The sequence below is a fragment of the Cucumis melo genome, chromosome 10, assembly GCF_025177605.1.
Source record: "Cucumis melo cultivar AY chromosome 10, USDA_Cmelo_AY_1.0, whole genome shotgun sequence".
Taxonomy (NCBI): domain Eukaryota; kingdom Viridiplantae; phylum Streptophyta; class Magnoliopsida; order Cucurbitales; family Cucurbitaceae; genus Cucumis; species Cucumis melo.
Window position 1 is genome coordinate 7,038,109 of NC_066866.1, and position 27,459 is coordinate 7,065,567.

Genomic DNA, 27,459 nt, shown 5'->3' on the forward strand with positions numbered 1-27,459 from the left:
CTCATGTGTGCTGCAATATGACAGAGAAATTTCTTCCTTTGCAACCAAGTCACGAATAAAATGAAAGCGAATATCAATGTGCTTTGTCCGGCTATGAAATGTCGGATTTTTCGTCATTAAGATCGTTGCTTTGTTGTCGCAAAATATCACAGTTGCTCCTCTTGCTCATGTTGGAGTTTTGTTAGCATTCTTCGCAACCAAATTAACTGACATGCTGTTGAAGTTGCTGCAGCATATTCTGCTTACGAAGATGATAAAGAGTTGCTTGTTTCTTCGAGCTCCAAGTAATAACTCCTGACCTTAAAGTGAAAACATTCGCTGAAACACTTCGCCTATCATCCAAGGAGCTCGCCAAATCACTGTCTGTGAACCTGCATAATTTGAAATCAGAAACTTTAGAGTACCAAATGCCATATTTTATAGTTCCAGCAATGTATCGCATAACTGGCTTTGCTGCTCCAAAATGATCCCTTGAAGGACATTGCATAAACCTGGAAATCACACCAATAGAATACGAAATATTGGGACGGGTATGACTTAGATAAATCAAGCCTCCAACAAGGCTTCTAAACCGTTGCGCATCGGCCATCTCTGCACCATCATTTTGTTGCAGCTTCTCATTCACATTCATTTGTGTAGTTGTTGGCTTGCAATTGATCATACCAAATTTTTTGAGAAGATCCTTGGCATACTTCTTTTGTGAGATAAATATCCCACCATCAGTTTACCAAACTTCTAAACCAAGAAAGAAATGTAGCAAACCTAAATCTGTCATCTCAAATTTATTCTTCATATATGATTTGAACTCAGCAACAAGAGATTTAAATGAACTAGTGTAAATGATATCATCAACATAAAGAGAAACAATGATGAAATCATTTTTACCTCCCTTTTTCACATACAAGGTAGGCTCATTTCCACTCCTTTTGGATCCATTTTGCTGAAAATATCCATCGATTTTGCTATACCACGTTCGAGAAGCTTGTTTCAACCCATACAATGCCTTTGTTAACTTATACACCTTTTCTTCGCTGTCCTTTTTAACAAAACCTTCCGGTCGTTCAACATAGACTTCTTCTTGCAGTTCTCCATTAAGAAAGGCTGACTTGACATCAAATTGATAGATCGACCATTGTTGTTGTGCTGCCAATGCTAGAACAATCTTCACGGTTTCGAAACGAGCTACAGGAGAGAAAATTTCCTTGAAATCAATACCATGTTGCTGTGCATATCCTTTTGCCACAAGACGAGCTTTGTGCTTCTCTAAACTCCCATATGTAGCAAATTTCGTCTTATACACCCACTTCAAGCCAATTGCATTTTTTTCTTCCGATAAGTCAACCATTTTCCATGTTCCATTCTTCTCAATAATGTCATTTTTCCTTTATTGCTTGCTGTCATTCTTCTTTGCTTACTACTTCATCATAACACTAGATTAGAAACCATAAGAGCAAATTGAGAAGAATTATAGATATCTTTCATGGACCGAAACCTCTGAAATGGTAGTTCATCCGATTCATTACTTGATGGAGAGTGGTAACTTTGTGGTGTTGATGGAGCAGTCGACGGAGGTGTTGAGGTAGGTGTTTCCATTGAGGATTCAACCACAGTTTGTTCTCCATCATTGTCAATTCACCATACACCAGGGAAACATAATCTTCATTATTTTGCCAATCCCAACTAGCACTCTCATCAAACACTACATCTCTTCTTGTGAGAATTTTGTCATTAAGAGGGTTATATAATCTATATGCTTTGGATTGAGTACAATAACCAATAAAAATGCATTTTTCAGATTTTTTATCAAGTTTTTGACGAACTTGAGAGGGTACCAAAGCATAAGAAATACAACAAAAAAACTCTTAAATGACTTGCATTGAGTTTTTTGTCATACCAAGCTTCAAATGGAGTTTTATTCATGACAGCCTTTGTTGGTGAGATGTTCAGTAGGTAGATGGAAGTTGAGACTGCTTCAGCCTAAAAATCATTCGAAAGGCCTTTCATTTGCAACATGCTTCTTGCCATCTCCACCACAATTTGATTCTTCCTTTCGGCTACCCCATTTTGCTCCGGAGTGTAAGGTGTTGTCAACTCCCTATGGATGCCATGTTCCTCGCAAAAATGGTTGAAGTTGTTGGACAAACATTCTCCACCTCTATCATTGCGGAGAGATTTGATGAACATGCCACCTTGCTTTTCTACCTTTGCCTTGAAATGCTTGAACTTCTCAAATGTTTATGATTTGCTTTCTAGAAAATATATTCAACTAATACGGCTATAATCATCTATAAAAATCAAGAAATAAAAGCTCACACCAAGAGACTTTGTTTGCATTGGCCGCACAGATCAACATGAATTAGCTCGAGACACTTCGAGGCTCTCCAAGCTTTCCCAATAGAAAAAGATTTTCGAGTTTGTTTTCCATACACACATCCTTCACAGATATTAATAGCACTAATTTTCGATAACCCAATAACCATATCTCTTTGATTTAGTAAAGAAAGTCCTTTAATATTAAGATGTCCATACCTTAAATGCCATAACTCCGAGTTGTTTTTTGTTGTATTAGTTACAGTAGCAATAAGAGCAAAATTTTCCACATTTGAAACTTCCAACGGAAACATTTTGCTTCGGGTCATCTTTACTTTTGCCAAAACGTTCTGTTTGCTTATTTTTTATCAAGCACACACCATCATCAAACAAGATAGAATGCCAACAAATTATATCCAATATCGGGCACATACTAAACATTTGTGAGAATTCTATTTCCATGATGAGTTTCAATTCCCACCATTCCTTTGCCTTCTACTTGTAGCTCCTTGCCGTTTTCGAGCTCCACCTTCAACTTTTCTCCTTCGTTAAGCTCCTTGAATACAGACTTCAAACCTGTCATGTGATTCGAACAACCGCTATCAATGAACCACACCTCCGCTGTCTTTAATCATGGGTATGTTTGTCATAAAAAACTTATTTTCACCCTTTCCATTATTCTCCGATGCTTCATTCTCTGCTGCGAGATTGGCTCTTTGATTTTTGTACCAACAGTTTGCCTTTACTTGACCAAACTTCTTGCAATGGTAGTGAATATTAGCTTTGTTGCTTGATTGCACTTCGAACTGCCTTTGTTCTTCATTTTGGTTACATACTTTTTTGGTACCACGACCTCGACCACGATATACTCCTCTTCTTCGGCCACAATCACTGTCATTATACTTTGGAACTACATCCTTTACCTGAAACGCTTTTTCTTCGTTTCTTTCCATCGATCTATTGATTCTCGACTCATGTGCTTGAAGAGATCCCATTATTTCAATAAATGTGAAAGTGGACAGATCCTTTGATTCTTCTATTGCAGCCACAACATGATCAAACTTTAGAGTCAAACTTCTCAATACTTTCTCCACTATAGTCTGATCCATAATCATCTCGGCGTATGTTCGCATCTGACTAATTATTGTCGTTACCCATGACAAAAAAAAATCAACAATTGATTCTCCATTTTTCTTCATCAAGGTCTCAAAGTCTCGTCTATTGCAATTTAACCACAAGTACTCTTGAATCTCCTTGAAATGCCTTTTGCAAAATCAGCCACGCTTGTTTTGACGTTGTTGTTGCATCAATCCACGAAAAAACATTATCATGGACTGCTTGTTGAATAATCACTAAAATTCGAGTCTTTCTTCCTGTTTTCCCGCAACTTGTCTTCGTCGTCAGGATCCGCATAGCCTTTTTCTACTAAGTCCCATAAGTCTTGAGATCTGAGAAGAGTCTTCATACGAATAATCCAAAACTCATAGCATTACCATTGCTGCCCATCTTTTCTCACTGTCTTTTACACTCAACTCAATCTCCCGAACTTGGCTCTGATATCAAAATTGTTGGAGAAATTTTAGACATTTTATGGATACAGAAGCAAAAATTGAGCAGGCTAGGCCAGAGAACTACTTTCTTTTTTCATATATGAATAATCAATTAAAATGCCTTATTAAAGGCTTACAAAAAAACTGGACACTTACTAAACATAAAAAACACATTGTCACACCACTTACCCACAAACTTAACAGAAAAATAAATTAAAAAATATTAATTTAAATAATCAAGTAATTTGAATCAGTATTCAATAAAAAGGTAGGCAGGAGATAGTTATTTGTAAGAGGAAGATGTAGAAAAAAAAGTGAGTTAGAGTAGAAATTTTCTAAAAAAAAAAAAACCAAAATGATTTGAGGATTTTTTTTTTCAATTTCTATTGATTCAATCATGGATTTAATTAGAAAAATGGGTTGAGATTTGGCTAATCAAACTCAATCTCAACTCTCAACTCCTGAGAAGTTTGGTTGAGATTTGCCACGTGAAGAATGGGTGAAAACAAAGTCAGAACACTTTCTTTTCTACCATCTTTTATGATTCTTCTCTTCCATTTTTTTTCTTTTTTTTTCTTCATATTTGAGAGAACATGGGTTGTTGGCGAAGCAAAGATGATGAAATTAATTAATTTTCTTTCTTTCGTTTTTTTCATTTACTTTTTCATTTATATTCTAGAAAAAAACTCTTTTATTATTTTATTCTTTTTAGTTTTATTTTTATATATATTTTAAAAATTGTTCTAATGTATATATATTTTTCTTCCTTTCTTTGTTTTGGTTTTTTTAATTCTAAAAGATTTTCTTTTCTTTCCTTTCTTTCCTTTTTTTCCTTTCTTTTTCACATTTTTTTCAATTTGTTTTCCATTTATTTCTTTCTTTCGTTTCTTTTATTTTTTTCCCGTTTCCCATTTTCCATTTTCTTTTCCTTTTATGTACTTTTTTCTCTTTTTTTTTTAGTTACTTTTCTTTTTCTAACTTGTTTTTTTCCTAGTTTTTTTTCACTCATTCTTTTCTACTAACTTATACCATTTTTTTAATAGGAGTGACCCTACCCAGGGTGTTTGAAAACATGAGCAAGCACTTGAACAAACCTGAAAATGGAGCATCGCTTGAAAAAACTTGAAGATGGAGCGCCGCTTGAAAAAACTTGAAGATGGAGCACCGCTTGAACAAACTTGAAGATGGAGCCCGCTTGAACAAACTTGAAGATGGAGCGTCGCTTGAACAAACTTGAAGATGGAGCATCGATTGAACAAACTTGAAGATGGACCACCGCTTGAACAAACTTGAAGATGGAACACCGCTTGAACAAACTTGAAGATGGAGCATCGCTTGAACAAACTTGAAGATGGAGCATCGATTGAACAAACTTGAAGATGGAGGAGGATGATCCTATTGACGAAGATGATGATTCTATCGACTGTGATCGCATTGAAGATGAAGATGATGATTCTATTTGACTGCGACTACATTGAAGATGAAGATGATGAACTTATTGGCTGCGATCGCTTTGAAGATGAAGATCATCCATAAAGATGATGATCGTCTTGGCTGTGCCACCTTGAAGATGGAGATGATGATTGTCTCGGCTGATTGCATTAAAGATGAAGATGATGATTCTATCGATTGTGATCGTAGATGGAGATGATGATAATCTCGGCTATGCCACCTTGAAGATGGAGATGATAATCATCTCGGGCGCGCTACATTGAAGATAGAGATGATGATCATCTCAGCTACATCACATTGAAGATGGAGATGATGATTGTCTCGACTTTGCCGCATTGAAGATGGAGATGATGATCTTCTCGGCTGCGCCGCCTTGAAGATGGAGATGATGATTGTCTCGCCTGTGCTACCTTGAAGATAGATATGATGATCCCCTCGGCTGCGCCACCTTAAAGATGAAGATGATGATCGCCTTGGCTACGTTGCCTTGAAGATGGGGATGATGATCGTCTCGACTGCGCTGCCTTGAAGATGGAGATGATGATTATCTCAGCTGACCGCATTGAAGATGAAGACGATGATTCTATCGACTGCGATAACATTGAAGATGAAGATGGAGATGATGATCATCTTGGCTATGCCGCAGTGAAGATAGAGATGATGATCGTCTCGACTGCGACCGCATGTGAGAAGATAAAGATGAAGATCATCTCTGCTGCAACGCATGTGAGAAGATGAAGATCCTCTCTGCTGCAACACATGTGAGAGGATAAAGAGAAGATGTAGATCCTCTCGACTGCAACACATGTGAGAAGATGAAGATGAATATCCTCTCGGTTGCAACACATGGAAGAAGATGAAGATGAAGATCCTTTCGGCTGCAACATATGGGAGAATATGAAGATAAAGATCCTCTCGACTGCAACACATGGGAGAAGATGAAGATCCTCCAACACATAAGAAGATGAAGATGATGATCCTCTCGACTGTGATTGCGTTAAAGAAGATGAAGATGATGATCCTCTCGACTGTGATTGCGTTAAAGAAGATGAAGATGATCCTTCCGCTACAACACATGGGAGAAGATGAAGATGAAGATCCTTTCGATTGTAACACATGGGAGAAGATGAAGGTGAAGATCCTCTCGATTGCAACACATGGGAGAAGATGAAGATCCTCGCCTGCAACATATCGAAGAAGAGTAGAATTCGTTGGTCAACATTTTGGAGAGGAGGCAAAGCCGCACCTTAAAAGGGTAGACAATTAAACATCCCTGCTATCACCGAAGAAGCCATTAAGGCCATAACTACAATTCATAAGAGTATAGAGGTTACACGAGAATAATTTAAGAACTTCAAGTGGAAGCTTTGACTTTGTCCACTTTGCCCCCCCCCTCCTTTTATTGCAATTCTTGAAAATGTTCTTATTCTGGTGTCTGCTCTTGAATTTTATTTTGTGCTATTTACATATTTTTTACTATGAGGTTACATCATCACAATGAAGCATAATACTTTTTTTTTTTGCATGCGACTGAACTTAAAGTAAATTTTAAGCTGCTTACGTATCTTTTTTTTAACAAAGGGATCAAGTCATAACACAGTTCAACTCTTTTTTTTTCATTCATCTTTTAATCTCTTGTGGGCTAGAAGCACCATGCAGTTTAGGCTCTTGCGATAAGAATTGTTGCATATTTAGTAGCTCTTATTTTTCTCAGGAATTTGTTCATCTCCCTTGTTTGTAAGATTGGTGAATATAATAAGTGTTGGCTTCACGATCAAGGAACCTTCTGTATTTATGTCAACAGACAAATTCCTCTTCATACGTGATGGGACACGACTGTGAATCTTATCGCCATTATTTTCTTCATGAAATGGTTTTGCCTTCAAAGTTTTTATCTCTCTTTGATGTTGATCGTTTGTCATATTTAGAAGATCAAAAGCAGATGTTGAAGGTCGATTTTTCTACGATGTGGAGATACTTAGCCTTTTGAAAGCTGAAGTTTAAGTGGAAGTAGAAGTTGGACATTGATTTTCTTCTTCTTTCGTGGCCATACTCAATCTTTCAACAAGATTGAAGATTGAGTAGTTGAAGGCTTGATACGATCAAAGACTGAAGTCCTTTGCTTAATTTCGTTTGAATTATTGACTTCTTCAGAAGATGCATAATTGTTGTCGACTTCTACTATACTAACCACATGACATGCAGTAACTTCTAATACTTCCTCTGGATGATCATCAAGAATTCTGTCAAAGTTATCGACCGTTGAGGTTAGAGAAATTTCTCGTCTTTTCCTTTGATAGAATTAGGTTTACCATACCTTCTCATTCATTTTTTCCTTCTTTCTATGGGAGATGCTTCCTTTTGCATGCTTTTGATGGAATAACGACTCCTTTTGAATGAAATTTGGTTGTCTCCTTTTTCTATGAGTCACGACTATCTAGCCTTTGCCATCATCCATAACATGCTCTTCTTTGTTTTAGGGGTCTATCGTCACGATCCTTTGTTAGAATTGGACGAATATAGGTTGGAAAGTCCCAAACTGAGTTAAGTTTTTCCTTTGATCATAAAATTGTGTTGATGGTGGAACACTTGAAGTCATCTCGACCGCAACATGATTTGTCTGAGTTACTTCATCAATATCCAGCTCAATCTTCTTTTCACGAGCCAACTTTAGAATCAGTTCTTTCAACACAAAATACTTTTCAACAGGGTGACTACTGACCTGATGATACTTGCAGTAGTTAGGATCATATGTTTTTCCTGGTTGTTCTAGCTGTTTGCATTCTGGTAGCTGAATAAGTTGATTTTCTAGCAGCTGCTCTAACATGTCTGTAACATCAGAGTCATGTAATGGATAAGTTTTTTCCTGCCTATCTTTAAGATTTGGGCGTCGCTTTTCATCGCTATCATGCTTTCTTTCAAATTTTGTTTCTTTTCTTTTGGAGAAAGACTTCAATGGAGTTGCATGAACAACCATAGACTCGTTTATGATACTATTTGTGATCTTTTTAGTGTTGTTGATTTCATTCTTGTCACTTCACATTTTTTTGAACCAAGAAATCTTTTACTCCCCTGTTGGCAATACTCAGTTTCATATCATGGGTACTATAGTCACCTAATTTTGTCCGACCTTATTTAAAAAATCAATTTAATTGCTAGATTAATTTTTGTCTTAATTTGGCTTCTTTTTAATTTTGTGATTAACTACCTTTTTCTTAAAAAAGAGTGTTTTTAAATTACTTTTAAAAATTTCATTAGAGTAACTAAATCAATTCGTTAGTCTAACTAAGGTAGGTGGAGAAATACCAAATATCGTAACTTTTTTAAATTGATTTTGGTTATTAAAGGCTTCATGCCATTTTGATATGAATGCTAAAGTTGATATTATTTTTAAATGCAAAAAAATCCCACCATTTTGAAATTTTAGCCATTTGAAGAAATGATTTTGGATATAAATAATCTCTTCTTCTTCATACACACAACAGAACATAAAGAAAATGCCACACAAAAAACCTAGAGATTTTTACAACCTTCACATCCTCTCTTCTTCATCTAAATCTCTAACTTCCATATCATCTACTTCTTTTAACCTACATATCTTCTGAAAAAAAAAAAAAAAACCAAAAAATCTACAACATCCATTTTATTTTCTTTTCTAGCAACCCCCTAAATTTTCATCTTTCTCCCTACAATGCCAAGAATCCAACACACAAAAAACTCTAACTTAGTTGGAGGTATATGGTAGGGCTTTGATCCCAATGATCCACACCTCAAACAACAAGTGAGTTTAGTGTATTGAGATTTCAATATTTCTCTCTTTTTTTTTTCTTCCTCTTCTTATTATTTTTTTATTTTTTCTTCAAAGTTCTTTATTTTTTTTTCTTATTCTTACCATTCTCATTATTTTATTTATCTTTCTTCAAGCTTCCATTAAAAAATGCAAAAAAAGAAAAAAAGAAAAAAAGAAAGACTAAATGATTAAATATTTGCTTATTATTATTGTTCTTATTTCTCTACTTTTCTTTCTTTTATAATTATTTATTTATTAGTTTGTGAGCTTCTCTTTTATATATTTTTTTATTTATTATATATTTCTTCCTACCTTGTTGTTTATCTCTTTTTAATTATTATAATGTCTTTCCTTTGTTAATTTATTCTTAAGCTTTATTCTCTATATATATTGCATCTTTGTTTTTTTTATATGTAATTAGCATTTTTATTTATTTAATTATTTTTTCTTTTTATAGCATTGATTTTTCTTCTTTAATATTTTCTCATTTTGATTGTTGATACTTTAATATGTTCTCGTCTTTTATATGTTATTTAATATTTTATTTTTACCTCAATTTCATATGTTATTGCTAATAATTATCTAAATTTGTTAACATTTTTAAATTACGTTTTTCTTTAAAAAAAAAACAACTGTAGACGGAATCTAGAAAATTTAGGAGTCCGATTTTCTAGAATTCTTGAGGTGAGGAGTCGATTCTTTGGGAGTCCGAGATCGATCTCCATTATATTTTTATCTCAATATGTTATTTTATTTTTACTTGATTTATTATGATGCTTCTTTACTCTTGTTTCTACTTATCTAATTGTTTTATTAAGCCTAATTTTGTTTCCTATTTAAAATTTTCAAACTCTTTCTAATCAAAATTTTCTATGTTTTAAAATCTTTCACAAAACACTTTTTTTAAATCATTTAGAAAATTTTTCTTTTAAAATTATTAATTTTTATGTTTTTTCAAACATTCAAAATTTAATCTATGATTTCATAAGGTTTCTTAATCAATCTTTTCTAATAACTTATACCGTTTTTCTTAAATAAAATCCTACGACGGAATTTAGGTGTAACGCCCTGAATTTTCGAGGTAAATTTTTTATCATTTTATGTAATCTTTCGGAAATTTAAAATTTTGTAAAATGATAAAATAATAATATAATATTAATTATATTATTATTATTAGTTATTATTATCATTATAATTTAATATTAATACTTCTATTATTATTTAGTATTAATATTAATATTATTATTTAATATTATTATAATTATTTAATATTAATATTTTATTATAAATTATTATTATTTTTATTTAATATATATATATAATAATATTTTTTTAAAAAAAACCTTAAAGGCGCGCGCGACACCCCCTTCATCCCCTTCGTCTTCTTCCTTGCGCCGCCGCAGCCGTTTTTCAGTGCCTTCTCCCTCTCCGTTCTTCACCCGACGAATACCGTCGGCCGCCTTCGTCTCTTCTCCTCCGTCGCGTCTCCGTCTCCATCTCCGTCTCTGTGGTGGTCGTCCGTCTCCGTCTACATCGTCGAAACTTTCCAGCTTCCACGTCCGACCGCCGCGGCCCTGTCCATTTCTGATCTCCTCTCGGGCTCACGACGCTAGCCACCGGCATGCGCCCTCCTTCGGTCGTCCGTCTCGTTGAAGCAAGGCCGGTCGTCGAACGCCTCCAAGCTACGATTCATCACGGTCGTCGAACGTCGGAGATCCGTCGCTCGTGGTTGCCGCGTTTCGCGCTGCAAACCCGACCCGACCCGAGCTAGCCGAGCCACCATCCATACCCGAGCCGAAAACCCAGTCGAGCCGCGAGTCACGAGCTAAGCTGAGCCGAGCCGAGCCACGAGCCGCGAGCCGAGCCGAGCAGCGATCCGAGCCGAGCCGCGAGCCGCGAGCCGAGCCGTGAGCCGCGAGCCGAGCCGAGGACCGAGCCGAGCCGAGCAGCGATCCAAGCCGAGCCGAGCCGCGAGCTGAGCCGAGCCGAGCCGATCACCTCCAAGCCAAACCGAGTTCCCTGTTCACCGAGCCACCTAAGCCTTCCTTCCTCCACTTCGGGTCACGGTGAGTCTTCGGTAAGGATGATTTTATGTAATTTACCCAATGTTGCTATAACCGTTTCGAGTTTGAATATTGGAGTAAGACTTGGTCCTACCTTTCGTTCCTTGAAGGTAATAGAGGTTGACGCTCAAGTTCACGGTCCCACGGCAAGTTAATTTGGAGATAGCTTTCCTTTCCTCGGGTAAGTCAACGGATGTTGCTTAGGACCATTTAAAATGACTTATACTAGTATCCTCGTTTAAAACCCTTGTGTTTTCGTTTAGGTTGATCCATTGAGCGTGGACTCGATCGGGGGGCATAACCAAGTATCAGGTAAGGGTTTTCCTACTACTGGACCTCGAATCAAGGCTGGAAACGTAGTAATCCACAGGGGATTACACGTTAATAACTGTACTGAATAAATGCATGTGTGTTTGACTTTAAGTATCGTTGCTATGTTCTTGTCTGATGTAAAGGTAACGCGACCGTTAGTTGTACATTGTGCGCCATCGGGTGTAAGGAATTGTGTGCGGATAGGCATCGATGCCGGATGTTCGGTATATTGTAGTTATGTCAATGGGCTACGTTGCGGATTGAAACGGTATGTCGATGGGCCTTAAAATTTTACGGTTAGGTACGTGGTAGTATTTTGTCTGGACTTTGGTCATGGAGTCTGGTCATGGAAGGACGGTGAGTCCGGTGTTGATTGGCTAGTTGACTGTATCTAGGGATATCACAACGGTGTGTGAAGCGGAGACGCATATAACTACCGAGGACGTAGTTGTCTAAATCTATATTATCTGACTGGTGAGGCCTATGGCGAGATTGTAATATGAGTGTTGTTGGGGTATGACTGTTGTAGACGGCTTAGTATGGACTGAGGGGTAACGGTTAGCTTTATCTATGGGGTAGTGTACCTTACGGATATGTGCATCCTTCGGGAGCACTAGACTGATATGTGCATCCTTCGGAAGCACTAGACTGATATGTGCATCCCTCGGGATCACTAGACTGATAGGTGTATCCTTCGGGATCACGAGACTGATATGTGCGTTCTACGGAACCACTAGACTGTTATGTAGGGTACCCCTGAATAGGAAGTTAACTGTTGTTCCCTATCGGGCCCAGTAGTGGGTCCCTTACTGGGTATATTTATACTCACCCCTTTTCTTTTCTTTAATTTTTCAGGTAAGGGTACAGCGAGGGGTAGACCAACGAGAGGCAAGAAGGATGCATGAAGGCCATATGGACGCGTCTGGTTTTCTTTATGCTTCCGCTGATGTATTTTGTTAGAATATTTGGTTTTGTGATTTTGAATTGATGACCTGAGTGTTTTATTTGAAACTTTTGTGACTGTGATTTAAAATAGGGCCCGAAACTGTTTTTGTAATATTTCTAACGTTTTAATGAATCGTAACCGGTCCGTTATGATTTTGTGTTTTGTGGTCGAGTCTTAGCACTGAGTAGTAACCTCAGCTTAGTCCGGAAAGTTGGGTCGTTACATTAGGAAATTTGAGAGTCCGATTTTCTAGAATTCTTGAGGTGAGGGATCACGTCTTTGGGACTCCAAAATTTGATCCTAAGAAAAAATGTTTTTAATTAATGGTTTTAAAAAAATCTATTTATTAGAAAACTATTCTTATGACGGATTTTGAGAAATTGTACTTATTTCTCGCTTTCTTGAGGTGAAAAGATTTTCTTCAATATAGTCTAATTGATGGAATACTCTTCATTTATTTTATAAGATCATTGCTTCAAATATTGGAGTAATGAGGGGTAAAATAAGACATTAGTTTTAAAAGAAATCAAAGAATATTTTTAATTCAAGATTTGAAATTTGGCCACTGTTTTTGCGGGTGTTAAAGGGTGATAACATCTTCCTCTTACATATTTAACTCCCAAACTCAATTCTAATTTTCACATACCATTTTTTTTATTTTATTTAAAAATTTGTTTACTCTATTTTAGTGTCCAATCACGTCGTAAAAAGATGATTGGTGGTGACTCCTATTTTATTTTAAAACAAACCATTTTGAGGATGTCGACCGCTCCGCGTCGTCTTGGGCACGTGGCGACAGGCATGATTCGCTAACTCTTCAAACGTGCGGGGTTTTATTTCTTACAGAATATAGAGAAGTTTTTAATGCATGCCTTGGGTGCACATCCCACTGCAGACAGTTCGGTGACTCGATCCTTACAGTCAAGACTCATATCACTCCCATCGATTAATGTAGTTGATGACTGGCTCTCCCTTTCGTTGTCTTATGTTTGTAAGCTCCATCATGCTGATGATACGTTGAGTGCTGTAGAAGCGATTGAGAAAGTTCCTCTCAAGTTGCTCCCAACTACTAATGGATTTAAGCTCCAGGTCGGACGAACTGTTTTACCAAAAAATCCCCTTATGTACTAGCAGTTTCACATGTTTCAATGAAATGAGCAACGTGTTGTTTTTGGTTGCCCTTTCCATCAAACTGTTGAAACTTGGGTGGTTGGTAGCCATTCAACATTCTGAGATTGTGGATCCTCTTCGTATGTGGCTTGGAATACAAAGAGAAAGTTTGAACAGGTCCACCATATTGAGTTTTGATGGAGTTTGCTATCATTTCATGCAACTGCTGAACATACAATGATGCAATTGAGGTTGAATTTCTTGCATAATTGCCTTCCCTTTGTTAGCATTCTTGACAGTATGTTTGTGACTTGATTTAGCAGCATCATGACTCTCGATGTGATTCTTGAGAGATGCAATCTCATAGTCCCTTTCTTCAATGGCCTTTATGAGCATGTTGATCTTCTTTTCAAGCTCTGTCATTCTATCTTCACTTGTATCCATGTTAGACGCCATAACTGACATTATATTTTGGTGAGGCATCTCTTCACTTGAGTGTTCAGAAGACAAATTATGTTCGTCAATCACAAGATTTTCTATGATTACAATTTCGCCTTTTGGTGGCTTTGAAAATTGTTTCCGAATATTCTTTGCGACCCCAAAGGGTGGCATATTCTCATATGACTGAGTCTCCCTTGAGCGGCTGCGAGTATTTGGTTGCTTGCTGATGTCGCTTAGAACTTTGGAAGTGTTGCCTTGAGATGTCATGATTTCTTTAGATGTTCTTCAAAAAGAGAAAGAGATGAAAGGTAGAGACGGTCCCATTGGGCACGTCAAACTGTTCACATGAGATTTTAGGAGAAATATAATTTGTGGAATTGAACTTTGTATATTGATTTATAATGTTGTTGATACAATTTCTAATATTTGCTCTTTTGATTCTTTCTCTCAAATACAAACTAAGATTTAGAACTTTTTGATCTTCAGAAAGTTGTGGTTGCAAGTCTATTTAAGCTTCAATCTTCTGAAATTCAATAAAAGTTTGATCTTCTAAGCCTTCAATTTTTCAGAAGATGATGATTTCGAGGTTGATAAGAACTTGCACGTCTTGAGAGCTTTTAGAAGTTTGAAATTTCAATTTTTCCTTCAACCAAAGTTCTTCAAAATGAATGGGAAGATCTCCATTTATAGAGAATTTCCATGGACTTTAGGTGGGTTTGGGCTTGGGCCCATTTGATTGTTGGGCTTGGGCTTAAGCCCATTTGACTGTTGAGCTTTGGGTTGGACTCATTTGCTTGTTGGGCTTGAGTCCATTATTTCTTTGACCCAATTTTTTATTAACGGCTCGAACTGGGTTGGATATGAGAAAATTTGACTACTAAAATCCAATCAAATTATAATCATCATAATTTTGTTGTAATAACGTGACACGATTTAATTGACCAAAATTTCTTGTTCAACAATCATCTTTAATATTTTGTAACCACAACATTTAAAAAATATAATATAATTGAGCTAAATTTTAATCAACAATGTCATTTAAAAGAAATATCAAATGAGAAATAATATTTTGAAATAAAATTTTAACAGCATATGATTAATAAAACTTATTGTATTATAGTTATTAATTTTGCAACGAGATTTATGTATTATTGATACTGTTAATATTTTATAATATTTTATAAATTTTTTTATATTTTAATGAATTCTATATATTTTCTATTTTTTACACAATTAAATTATATTTAAACTAAAAAATAAGTGAAATTGTTTCTAGAAATACCACAGGAAATGAGAAACAAGCAATAATTATGAAACATAATCCTGTTTCTTATTCTAGAAAAAAAAAGAAACGAGAAACAGAGGACATGGAACAAAAAATATGGAATCGAAAACGTCATTCAAATATTACATGGCCTCTTAGGGCCCGTTTGGTAACGTTCCTATTCTCTGTTTCTTGTTTCTTGTTTCTTGTTCCCTGTTTCCTGTTTCTTCTTTTTTTTTTAGAACAAGAAACAGTAATGCGTTTGATAACTGTTTCTATTTCTTGTTTCTTGAAAAAAAAAAGAAACAGAAACAAAAAATGTGTTTGATAACTGTTTCTTGTTTATTGATTTTCTTCTAGATTTATTTTTTATTTTTCACATCTACTTCAATTAAACATTAAACAAAAATATAGGTCTATCCATCAAACATAACAAATAAAATTATCAAAAGTTTATTCATTTAATACGAAGAAGTATCAATGCACGAATAAAAAATGAAAGGAAAAAATAAAAATAATTGAGAAAAAGGAAAACGAAACAAATAGAAATAAATTGAGAAAAAGGAAACCAATAGAAGAAATTGAGAAACGGAACAGAAGAAACTATTTTTTTTCCCAATAATTTCTTATAAAATGAGAAACGTTTCTATTTTTTTTTTTTTTTTTGAGAACGAGAAACAAGGAACGTTATCAAACACTTCTATTTCTTAAAAAATGGAAACATAAACAAGAAACAGGAACAAGAATGTTACCAAACGGATCCTTAATTTTCTATTGCAGAAGTAAACATAATACAAACTAATTAATACAAGGTTGGAGATTATATTATGTTAATATGTTTGGACTAAAATAGTCCATTATTATAATGACAATTGTACAAAAATGTTGATTAAAAAAGGAGCAACAAGTGATTATTATTATTTTAAAATTTTACATTAAATATTCTTCCTTTGAAAAAAAGTTAAAAGATATTTAATAGGTTAATTTTCATAAATATAAAAAAACATAAAAATATCTACGATCCATTTAACAAAAAGCAAAAGTCTATTAAGTCAGTACAATATTTTCATAATTTATAGATTTGCTCTTGAATATTACAAGACATTTTGTTAATTCTTCTTCGCGATTTATTCAACTTCTCTTCTCATATTTATTCATCTTCTCTTTCGGATTTTATTTCTTCTATTTTTAAATGTTTATTCTTCTGTTTAAATCTCATATTCCATCTTCACCGTTTTTGATAAGAGTCTTTGAAGCCATTTCATTTTTCTCATATTCGAGAATAACGAGATCATTTAAATATCATTTTGACATAGTCTAAACGATCGTTTACCATTGTCAAGACGATCGTTTAGATTTGAAGGCCCTTTTCACATCGTTTAAAAAGAACTATACGATCATGCTGTTATGATCTAAACGATCGCTTACCATAGTCAACACGATCGTTTAGATTTAAAACTTTTCTTCCCATCATTTGAAAAGAACTACACAATATCATGTGAATATTATCTAATTAACAATTACTTACCATAATCAACAAAATCGTTGAGTATGATCAATATGATCGTTTAAAATTGAAGTCATTTTTCCATCATTAAAAAGAACTACATGATTGTGTATCATGATCGTATATCATTCACTTATACTATAGTATACAATCGTTTAGAAGAAGACAATTCACACGTGCTTGTGGTTAAGTAATCGCATATTGATTGAGAATTTTTTTTTGTATTTTTTATTGTGAGCTTGTAGATTTTTTCTATTTTTAGAATTGTTATATAGAATGTAAATATATTAAACAATTTAATATATTTTTGAAAAATTCCTGAATATAGATTATTTTAAACAAATTTCAATAAATATTTTATTATAATAAAAGTCGAGGAGATAATTTTTTTTTTTTTTTGTTGAAAAGAAGACATAAAGTAAAATATTTGAATTACGTGCACTCAATTTTTATTTGGCAAAGATATAATATTTCATGGTTTTACGACACCTATTATAATAATAGAACATCATTGTTCACGATGTTATTGTCGGTGAATAAATTAAGTTTTGTACAAATTAAGCTCAAACATTTGAAATGATGACATAATCATATTATTCTAATCAAAATGTTACTTCTCCCTAAAAAAATCGATGCCTCAAATAAAGTTATAATAATTAATTTTAAAATTTAAAACTTAAATAGTCGTAATGCATGTATTGAATTATATGAAATTCATAAAATTAACTATTTTTTTTCAGAATAAAAACTTTATTTGGTTGAAATTAATAACTTTTGTGATGATTTGTCTATTACTTTTGTAGTTTAAATTAATGGAGCGAAAATGAAAGTGAAAATAAAAAAAAATTGTAAAATAGAAACCAAATTATATAAAGGGGAAAAAAAACAAAAGATAATGTCTGAGCCCGGGTTCGAACCGGGGACCTCTAGTGTGTGAGACTAGCGTGATAACCAACTACACCACCCAGACAATTTGTTCTGAAATATTTTTTCAAGTAATTTAATGGTATATTTCATAATTAAAGTTAAATAATTAAATAATTAAATTCTCCAAATATTGTAAAAAAATAAAAAAAAAAAATTGATAAAATATTTATAATTCATGAAAAAATAAATGAAATTTTGTTTTTAGTAGTTTTAATCTATGAAGACTAAATAGTTTGTTTTATTTTTTTCTAAATTTTGGTATTTAAATTAATAATAAAAAACATTTTAACAATGTTATGGTAAATTAATAAAGTAGTTAATTTAATTATAAATTAATTTGTTTTAAAAATAAATATATTAACAAAGCACTAGCTTAGTGAACTGTAATAAAAAAAATTATTTGGAAAAGGGAAACGAAGACTCATTGTGTCCCTAGTTATTTGACCTCGTCTCTAATCAAACTGAGGATTCTTCGATTGGAGCGTGGTTTCCTATGAAATTTTTTTTCCAATCCTACGTAGAAGTACAAATTTGGTGTTTTAACTTTACTTGTGCAATGGTTTTAGTCAACATACACTTACATCTATAACAATTTAGATCCTATTATATCAAAAGGATTTCCAAAATAAGTGTCAACTTTATTGTGTCATGAAACAATCTTTAAAATTAAGGAAAAAATTTGTTTCATAATCAATTTATCAATCTCATGGCTTATTGAGGCTTAGTTTAATGCAATAGACACTTAATTAGAGACATAATTGTCACTTTTTATTTCATGAAGCTATTGAATCTTTACTCTTCGAATGACTACAATACAATTGTCTGGAGTGATAGTCAATATCTCATTTGCTCAACTTTCCACTAATGTTTTCATGAGATGTTCAACACAAACTTGGACCACTGCCACTTGACTTAGTGTGGAAGTCTAGTGGTATCACTAGATATTACCACATGAATTCTTCGTGGTATTACCAAGCACTATTAAGATTGATCATAGTACTACTATGACTTTTTGTGGTATCGCTAGGCTCTACCAAGAAGTAGTACCACTAATACCTCCTTGATGCAATTATAGATACATACATACGTACACATCTATATACATATATACGTATACATCACACACACACTACTAGAACCTCTGTAGTGTCACTATATGCTACTAAGACCTCCATAGTACCACTAGGCACTACAATAACCTCCACGGTATTGTTAGACACACTATTAGAACATCCATGGTACCATTAGGCACTACTAAGATCTTCATTGTACTACTACATGTGTCTTTCATGATATCGTCCTATGAGCTCCCCGATTGATTCTTTAAGATCTCAATTGGCCATTTGAGCTACTTCTTCTAAACTTTCTCATGAGTCTTATTAACTTTCTCATAAGTCTTGGTCAATCCATACTTAGATTGGTCTCTTAAAGCCATTCATAACGACTATTAGTTAAATGTAGGTCCCACCATCTTTGGTATGTCATCCCAAACTTTGAACCTTCTACGTCTGTCTCTGTAGACTCTTGATGAACCATCTAGATAAATCTACCTACATATATTTATTAAATTCTTTTTAAAAAAATGTTGAATATATCGGTAAACTATATGAAAATTAAAGTTTAAAAATATATTTGACATTTTCAAATTTAGAAATCTATTAGACACAACATTAAAAGTCCAAAGGATCTATTAGACATTTTTTTAAGTTATAGAGTGACCTTATGTTAAACATAAACATAATTTTTTTTTTATCGAACTCCTAATTTAAATTGTATTAATTTATTTCCTACACTTTCATACATTTACTTAACCTTTTCTATGGTTAGTTCTTACATCTATCCCATTTGGGTTCTTAAATTTTTAAATTGAAATTCGCTGATTTTATTTTTGAATACTTTGTTTTAAAATCCAAATCTTACCTACCATTCTCCCTCTTTCTTTTTTTTTTTTTTTTTTCTCTCCTTTAAAAAAATTTATAAAAAGTGAGTTATAGTAACCTTTGCAACACAAAACACTTTACATAACATATATTATATTTCAAAAATATATTCGAATCTTAATAAATAACTGAAAAACGAGCATTTATTGAATGCAAAACTTTAGTATTAAAATAAATAATTTAATAGTTGACTAAAAATAAATAAAAAGAAAAAAGTTGGATAAATAAAAAATAAAGAGCATTAGCCAATCTTTCCTTTGGTTAGTGAATCTTTATCACATGGTATTTATATCCTCTTCTTTCTCTTCATTCTTTTTAAATTTTGTTCATAATAAACGACCCATAGAAAGGTAGTTCAGATGAAAACTCTATTGAGATTAAAATTAGGGAGTGGGAAGAAGAGCACGAGCTTATATTACATATTTGCTTTTTATTCATTTGAATTTCTTCAATGTAGTAAATATATTTGTCATGAGTGCTATTTCTTCCACAAAATAATCTATATTAATTTAAGGTTTCTAAAAAATAAATACTAATTTATATTTGTTTATCTTTCTTAAAAAATAAACAACTATAATATAATTAACCAATATGAGTGATACATGTGGTTAATTTAAATTATTTATTTTGATCTCATATTTCAAAAGAGCATTCAAACCTTTTTTAAATGTCTATGTAAAATTATTGAAAGATATCTGAATATCTTCTATGCTTAAATATTATACATCACTCTAAAATAAAATTTTAAATGATATTCATAGATAAAAGTCTTAAATTTCAAAAAAAGAAAAAAACAAACAAACAAACAAATAGCCTAAAAGACTTTCGTGAAGAAGCAAAGAGGAAGACTTGTTCAAGAAGCTTGAGAAAAATAGGATGGATTAGACTTTTATTTTGACAGAGGGTGGTTTATAATTTTTCACTCCTACTTCTTCTTTTTTTAGAACTTTGACGGGAAAGATAACGAAAAATCTTAAAAATAAAATTAGTACACATATTTAAGTTTAAAGTTTAATGGAATGAAATTAAAGAAATGTTTGAAAGTAAATGTTATCTACATACCATAATAACCATCTCTTGCTATTGTAAATACTTTTTAGATATTTCAAATTAGCTACAATAAACATTATTTTAAAACTTCTAATTTGTTAAGTATTTACCATTTGTTACGGTTTTTATTATTTGTTAAATTATTTACTATTTTTTTATCAAACTAGAATAATCTACGCATCAAACACATATTATTGTAACTTGCACTAAAATAATCATACACTCAAAACACAACTATTATAATCAAATTGTGATAACCTAAGACTATAACAACTTACTCTGTCTCCAAAAACCTCCTAAAAGTTTTATAATGAAAATACAACTTGACAAAGTTATGATAAAAATTAGAATTGTTTTTAAATATAACAAAATATAGTAAAATATTATCGTCTATCTATGATGGATCGCAATAAATCAAGATAAACTACTATTATGTTTAGATGCATTATGATAGATAAAGATAGTAGTTTATCTTAGTATATCACGATCTATCATAAATAAAGTGTGATATTTTACTATATTTATAACTATTTGAAAAAGTTTTATCGTTTAAAATAAATTTTCTAAAAATTAATACATATTTTTTAAAAAATATATTTATTAACTAAATTTATAAATAAATTAATGAGATCTAATAGAAGGTTTGTGAACAAACAAAAGTTTGAATAGTAATGGAGTAAAAAAAAAGTGGCATTTTGTTTTAGGGAAATGGTCAAATTAAACTAAAATATTTATAAAATGGAGTAAAATTTTGAATGTGTAGCTGAAATATGGGATACATCCTTTCTTCCCCATATAAAAATAAAAATAAAAATAAAAATAAAAATAAAAGATAATTTAATTGAAAAGAAGAAATTGGAGAGGAAAACGTAGAGAAGGAAAGAAAAATATTATGCAATTTATTAGTCAAACCTTCTTTTCTTGGGGAGGCTGTTGTAAGGTAACCTCCGCGCCCGGTTTATGCTATGATCCTTCCATATCACTATGATCAATAAATTAATACTTTAATTTAATTTAATCTAATCTAATCTAATCTAATAGTCAGAAATATATATAGAAAAATAAACAACCACATCATTGATGTAAACTTAAAATAAACATTTAATTTATATGTAACTTATATTGACACATTTAAAGAACTCAATTTTTCTTTTTCTTTTTCTTTTTCTTTTTCTTCTTTTTTTCCTATCCCATTCATACAACTAATTTTCTTCCCTTTAAATTATTTATTTCAGCCATATCATAGAATATTATAAGACAAATTATAAATAATATTATATCATGCTTTTTAAAATAATGTGGATCAAATGCCCTAAAAAAATTAATAAATGATATGATTCAATTAGGTACCCAATGATAAAGCATATAATACACATTACAATTTTAACCTTATATATATATGTAATGCAAATCCAATACAAAAACCAGCGGGGAAAATGGAAGAGAAAGGAAGCTGCCGGCAGAGGGTGGCGGCGGCGGCGGACGTTAGCTTTGCCCGTATTTGACAATTTCAAATTCCTTCTGTACTATTTTATTCAATTTCTCGCAATAATCTTCCATCACTTAAGAAAATTCAACTCCCATCAATCATCTTCAACGTCCTCCCCTTCTCAAAACCCATACTCTGCAAAAATCCTTCCACTCTTCAACAATGGGTTCTTCTCTCGTAACTCACGCTCTCCTTCTCTCTTTCTCTCTCCTCTTCACACCCATAACTCCTTCTCCTTCTCCTTATCTCTCTCCCATTTTCCTTAAGAATTACAACTCCATGTCTGCAAATTTAAGAATCTTCACTTACATTCCGTTCAACTCATTTTCGTTTTCTTCCCAAGCCGAATCGCTTTTCTACGAATCGCTTCTTAATAGCCCATACTCTACTCACGATCCTGACCAAGCCCATTTGTTTTTCGTTCCCTTTTCCCCTGATATCTCCGCTCGCTCCCTATCGCGTTTGATTCGCACGCTCCGTACCGACCTTCCGTACTGGAATCGGACTCTCGGCGCCGATCACTTCTTTCTGTCGTCGTCCGGCATCGGTTACATCCCTGACCGGAACGTTGTTGAGTTGAAGAAAAACGCTATTCAGGTCTCTTCATTCCCCGTTCCTCCCGGGAAGTTCATTCCTCATAAGGATATTTCCTTACCGCCGGTTTCCGCTTTGGTTTCGGCGCAGGTGAGTACGTTGACGGTGAGTGAGAGAATGTTGGGTTTTGTTGGGTATGGTTGGGTGAAGGGTTTGTCTTTGGTGAAGGAATTAATTGAAGATCCTGAGTTTTTAATGGAGTCGGAGCCGCCGCCTACGACGTCGTGTTACGGGGATAAAATGGCGAAGAGTGACTTTTGTTTGTTCGAATACGGCAGCGGCGATGTTTCGGGGATCGGGGAGGCTTTAAGATTTGGGTGTGTTCCGGTGGTGATTTCGGACCGTTCGATCCAGGACTTGCCGTTGATGGACGCCGTGCGGTGGCAGGAAATGGCGGTGTTCGTCGGCGGTGGCGGCGGAATTGAAGGTGTGAAGAAGGTATTAAGGTGCGTGGATGGAGAAAGACTAGGCAGGATGAAAAGATTGGGTGCGGCGGCAGCACAGCATTTTGTGTGGAACTCGCCGCCTCAGCCGTTGGATGCTTTCAATACGGTGGCGTACCAGCTTTGGTTGAGAAGGCACGCCGTTAGATATGCCGATAGAAGAGAGTGGGCCCAGAACTAAGAATGGAAACTTCGTGTGTTGATTCTAATTCATCTGACGTGGCTCGGCCTGAACCCCGGCCCCACTTGAGTAAAAATATGCGTGATTAATTATGGACGGTCCAGATTGTAATTTGGGGTTACTACGAAAGATGTGAAAATATTTTAGGGGTCAGATTTGAAGTTAGCATTTTTCTAGGTCTAGGAGAATATTTTTAATGTGAAAATAAATAAATATAACCCTTTTTCTTTCCTTTGAATTGTTCTATTTAAAACATGGAACAAGCAAAATAATTTTCATAATGGGTTCTAAATATGTAATTCCATTGTTTTTTTTTCTCTTTTTCATTTTTTCCTCAAGCTATTCAAATTATAAATTTGTATATAAAACTTCTTTTGAAAGACCTACCATGTATTGGTCTTTTTTAATTATGTTGGTCAAGTTGTAATGACCCAACTTCTTATACTAAGTCGAAACCATTACTAATTTTAAAAGACAAATAAAATTTGTAAAGTTTGGATAAAATGAAACAAAACCTCAAAATTTTTATTTAAAAGCCTAATCAAAAGCAATTTGAGATATGTATAAAAATAAAATCCTAACTCGGGTCCTATCTAATTTTAAAGAAATAAAATAACAAATAAGGAATAAACTAAAATGCAAACATTTAAGGTCTAAACTCGGATATAAAGTGGAAGCAAGAGATCTCTATGGCTCGCCACGGTCACTTCTGATCGCTCGCAGCCCGACACCTATTTAGGACTGCGTAATCCGACGGGACCGCCAGTCTGACATTAATATAGACATGATTCGAGTGATTCGAGTGATTCGACGGGATCGCTCGCAGCCCGATTGTCTTAGTGTTTTCTCCGGGTACGCTACAGACCAGTTTGTCCTAGATGTTCCTTTGGGTTCACCGAAGACCAGATTTTGTTCCTACGGGATCACATGTTGCACGTGTTCGGGAACGTGCTAGTTCTTGGGTACTATTTTCAGGACTCTAATAGAAAGTTAACAGACACCTAGCGGGACTAGTAGTGGGTCCTTTACTGAGTATTTATACTCACTCTTTCCATTTCGTTTTTTCAGGCAGGGGCAGAGGTAAGGGCAAGGGTAAGCTGATGAGCGACCAAAAGTGACCGTGGCGAGCCATAGGGATCTCTTGCTTCCGCTTTATATATGAGTTCAGACCTTAAATGTTTGTATTTTAGTTTATTCCTTAATTGTTATTTTATTTCTTTAAAATTAGATAGGGTCCGAGTTAGGATTTTATTTTTATACATATCTCAAATTACTTTTGATTAGGCTTTTAAATAAAAATTTTGAGGTTTTGTTTCATTTTATCCAAACTTTACAAATTTTATTTGTCTTTTAAAATTAGTAATGACTTCGACTTAGTAAAAGGAGTTGGGTCGTTACAGTTGGTATCAGAGCCTATGTTTTAGGTTCTGTAGACTGACTTACGATGTAAGTCTTTGTTTTGTTTTGTTTTATTTTACCCCTATGGCTATACGGTCCTTCGTCACTCGCCAGGTATGTTTTAACACTTTGCTAAATGTTATGGTTACAATCTTGCCTGAATAAAATGAGTGTAGTTAGTATAAGTGTTGTTTTGTGAAAAGTTTCTTCTAGTGAAACTTCAGGAAAAGATGCCGCCGCGTAGAGGTGCCCGTCGAGGGGGTGGTAGGAGAGGCAGAAGAGCTGAACGTACCCAGCCGGAGGAGCAACCTGCTGTGCAGACAGCCAACCCTAACGCATCTGTCACCCAGGCGGATTTCGCCGCGATGGAGCAGCGATATCAGGACATGCTACAGGCTGCTTTAGCACCTTTTCTCGCTGCCCAACAGACCCAGGCCGCCCCTGTTCTGGCCCATACCATCCCTCTTCCAGCCCCTGTGGGAGCTCAGCCCGCGCCGGTTCAACTGTCGACTAAGGCCAAACACCTGAGAGACTTTAGGAAGTACAATCCTAAAACGTTTGACGGATTCATGGACAACCCCACCAAGGCCCAGATGTGGCTGACCTCTATAGAGAAGATCTTCAGGTACATGAAATGCCCTGAGGACCAAAAGGTTCAGTGCGCAGTTTTCTTCCTGGAAGACAGAGGCACCGCGTGGTGGGAGACTGCTGAGAGGATGCTGGGTGGAGATGTCAGCAAGATAACCTGGGAGCAGTTCAAGGAGAGCTTCTATGCTAAGTTCTTTTCTGCCAACGTAAAGTACGCGAAGCAGCAAAGGTTCATGAACTTGGAACAAGGCGACATGACTGTGGAGCAGTACGACGCTGAGTTTGACATGCTGTCCCATTTTGCCCCTGATGTAGTGAAGGATGAGGAGGCCAGGACCAAGAAGTTTGTCAGAGGTCTCAGACTAGACCTCCAGGGTATTGTTGGAGCCCTCAGACCAACCACTCATGTTGATGCTTTACGCCTGACATTAGATTTGAGCCTGCATGAGAGAGCTGATCCGTCTAAGGCTGCCAGCAGAGGGTCAGCCCTTGGACAGAAAAGGAAGGTGGAGTCGCAGCCTGACTTGACACCGCAGCGGAATCTGAGGTCAGAAGGTGTTTTCCAGTGGCATCGTCGGGAGCTTGCAGCAGCCGGAAGAACCTTGAGAGAGCTACCCGTTTGTCCTAACTATGGGAGAGTTCATGGAGGTCGTTGCTTGGCCGGGAGCGGAGTTTGCTTCAGGTGCAGGCAACCAGGGCATACCGCTGATGCTTGTCCTCGGAAACCCATTAAGACTACCCCGCACCAGCCTCCCACTTTTCAGTAGGGAAGAGTTTTTGCCACTGCCCGTTAGGAGGCTGAGCGAGTTGGTACAGTGGTGACAGGTACACTCCCAATCTTGGGACACTATGATTTTGTGTTGTTTGACTCTGGGTCATCCCATTCGTTTATATCCTCTATGTTCGTTCAACATGTTGGTTTAGAGGTAGAACCGTTGAATGGTATTTTGTCTGTTTCTACTCCATCTGGGTAGGTTTTGTTGTCTAAAGAAAAGATAAAGGCATGTCAAGTAGAGATAGCAAACCAAAGGTTAGATGTGACCTTACTAGTGTTAGACATGCAGGATTTCGATGTAATCCTAGGCATGGATTGGTTGTCTGCTAACCATGCAAGTATAGACTGTTTCCATAAGGAAGTCGTTTTTAACCCTCCCTCTGGGACTAGTTTCAAATTTAAAGGGGCAGGAATCGTATGTGTACCCAAGGTCATCTCAGCTATGAAGGCTAGTAAACAACTCAGCCAGGGTACCTAGAGCATCTTGGCAAGCGTAGTAGATACTAGAGAACCAAAAGTTTCCCTGTCCTCCGAACCAGTGGTAAGGGAGTACCCCAATGTTTTCCCTGACGAGCTTCCAGGACTTTTGCCTCCCAAGAAGATAAACTTCGCCATCGAGTTAGAGCCATACACTGCTCCTATCTCGAGGGCCTCTTACAGAATGGCTCCAGCTGAGCTAAAGGAGCTGAAGGTACAACTGGAGGAGTTGCTGGACAAGGGTTTCATCCGACCCAGTGTGTCACCTTAGGGAGCACCAGTGTTGTTTGTGAAGAAGAAGGATGGGTCGATGCGCCTTTGCATTGACTACAGAGAGCTGAACAAGGTGACAGTCAAGAACCGCTACCCCTTGCCCAGGATTGATGATTTGTTTGATCAGCTGCAAGGAGCCACCGTCTTTTCTAAGATCGATCTGCGATCAGGCTATCACCAGTTGAGGATCAAGGATAGTGATATTCCTAAGACCGCTTTCCGTTCCAGATACGGGCATTACGAGTTCATCGTGATGTCTTTTGGTTTGACTAATGCTCCTGCGGTATTCATGGACTTGATGAATAGGGTGTTTAAGGATTTCTTAGACACGTTTGTCATAGTTTTCATTGACGACATTTTGATTTACTCCAAGACTGAGGCTTAGCATGAGGAGCATTTGTACCAGGTTTTGGAGACTCTTCGAGCCAATAAGTTGTACGCCAAGTTCTCCAAGTGTGAGTTCTGGCTGAAGAAGGTGACTTTTCTCGGCCACGTGGTTTCCAGTGAGAGAGTTTCTGTGGACGCAGCAAAGATTGAAGCGGTTACCAGTTGGCCTCGACCGTCTACAATTAGCGAGAT

General features: G+C 35.2%; 2 protein-coding genes and 1 non-coding gene across 3 annotated transcripts; 1 reads left to right on the forward strand and 2 right to left on the reverse strand.

The window, feature by feature from the left end:
* Window positions 1-2,743: 2,743 nt before the first annotated feature.
* On the reverse strand, window positions 2,744-3,425 carry LOC127151361 (uncharacterized). The gene is made up of 2 exons (XM_051090900.1): window positions 2,978-3,425; window positions 2,744-2,886 (listed from the first exon to the last, which is right to left on the reverse strand). The coding sequence occupies exons 1-2, from the start codon at window positions 3,423-3,425 to the stop codon at window positions 2,744-2,746; spliced, it is 591 nt and encodes a 196-aa protein (XP_050946857.1).
* Window positions 3,426-17,641: 14,216 nt separating this feature from the next.
* On the reverse strand, window positions 17,642-17,715 carry TRNAV-CAC (transfer RNA valine (anticodon CAC)). The gene has a single exon. It is a non-coding gene; the product is annotated as a tRNA-Val (tRNA).
* Window positions 17,716-22,313: 4,598 nt separating this feature from the next.
* On the forward strand, window positions 22,314-23,369 carry LOC103500270 (probable glycosyltransferase At5g03795). The gene has a single exon (XM_008463516.3). It carries the CDS (start codon window positions 22,314-22,316, stop codon window positions 23,367-23,369), a length of 1,056 nt encoding a protein of 351 aa, XP_008461738.2.
* Window positions 23,370-27,459: the final 4,090 nt, after the last annotated feature.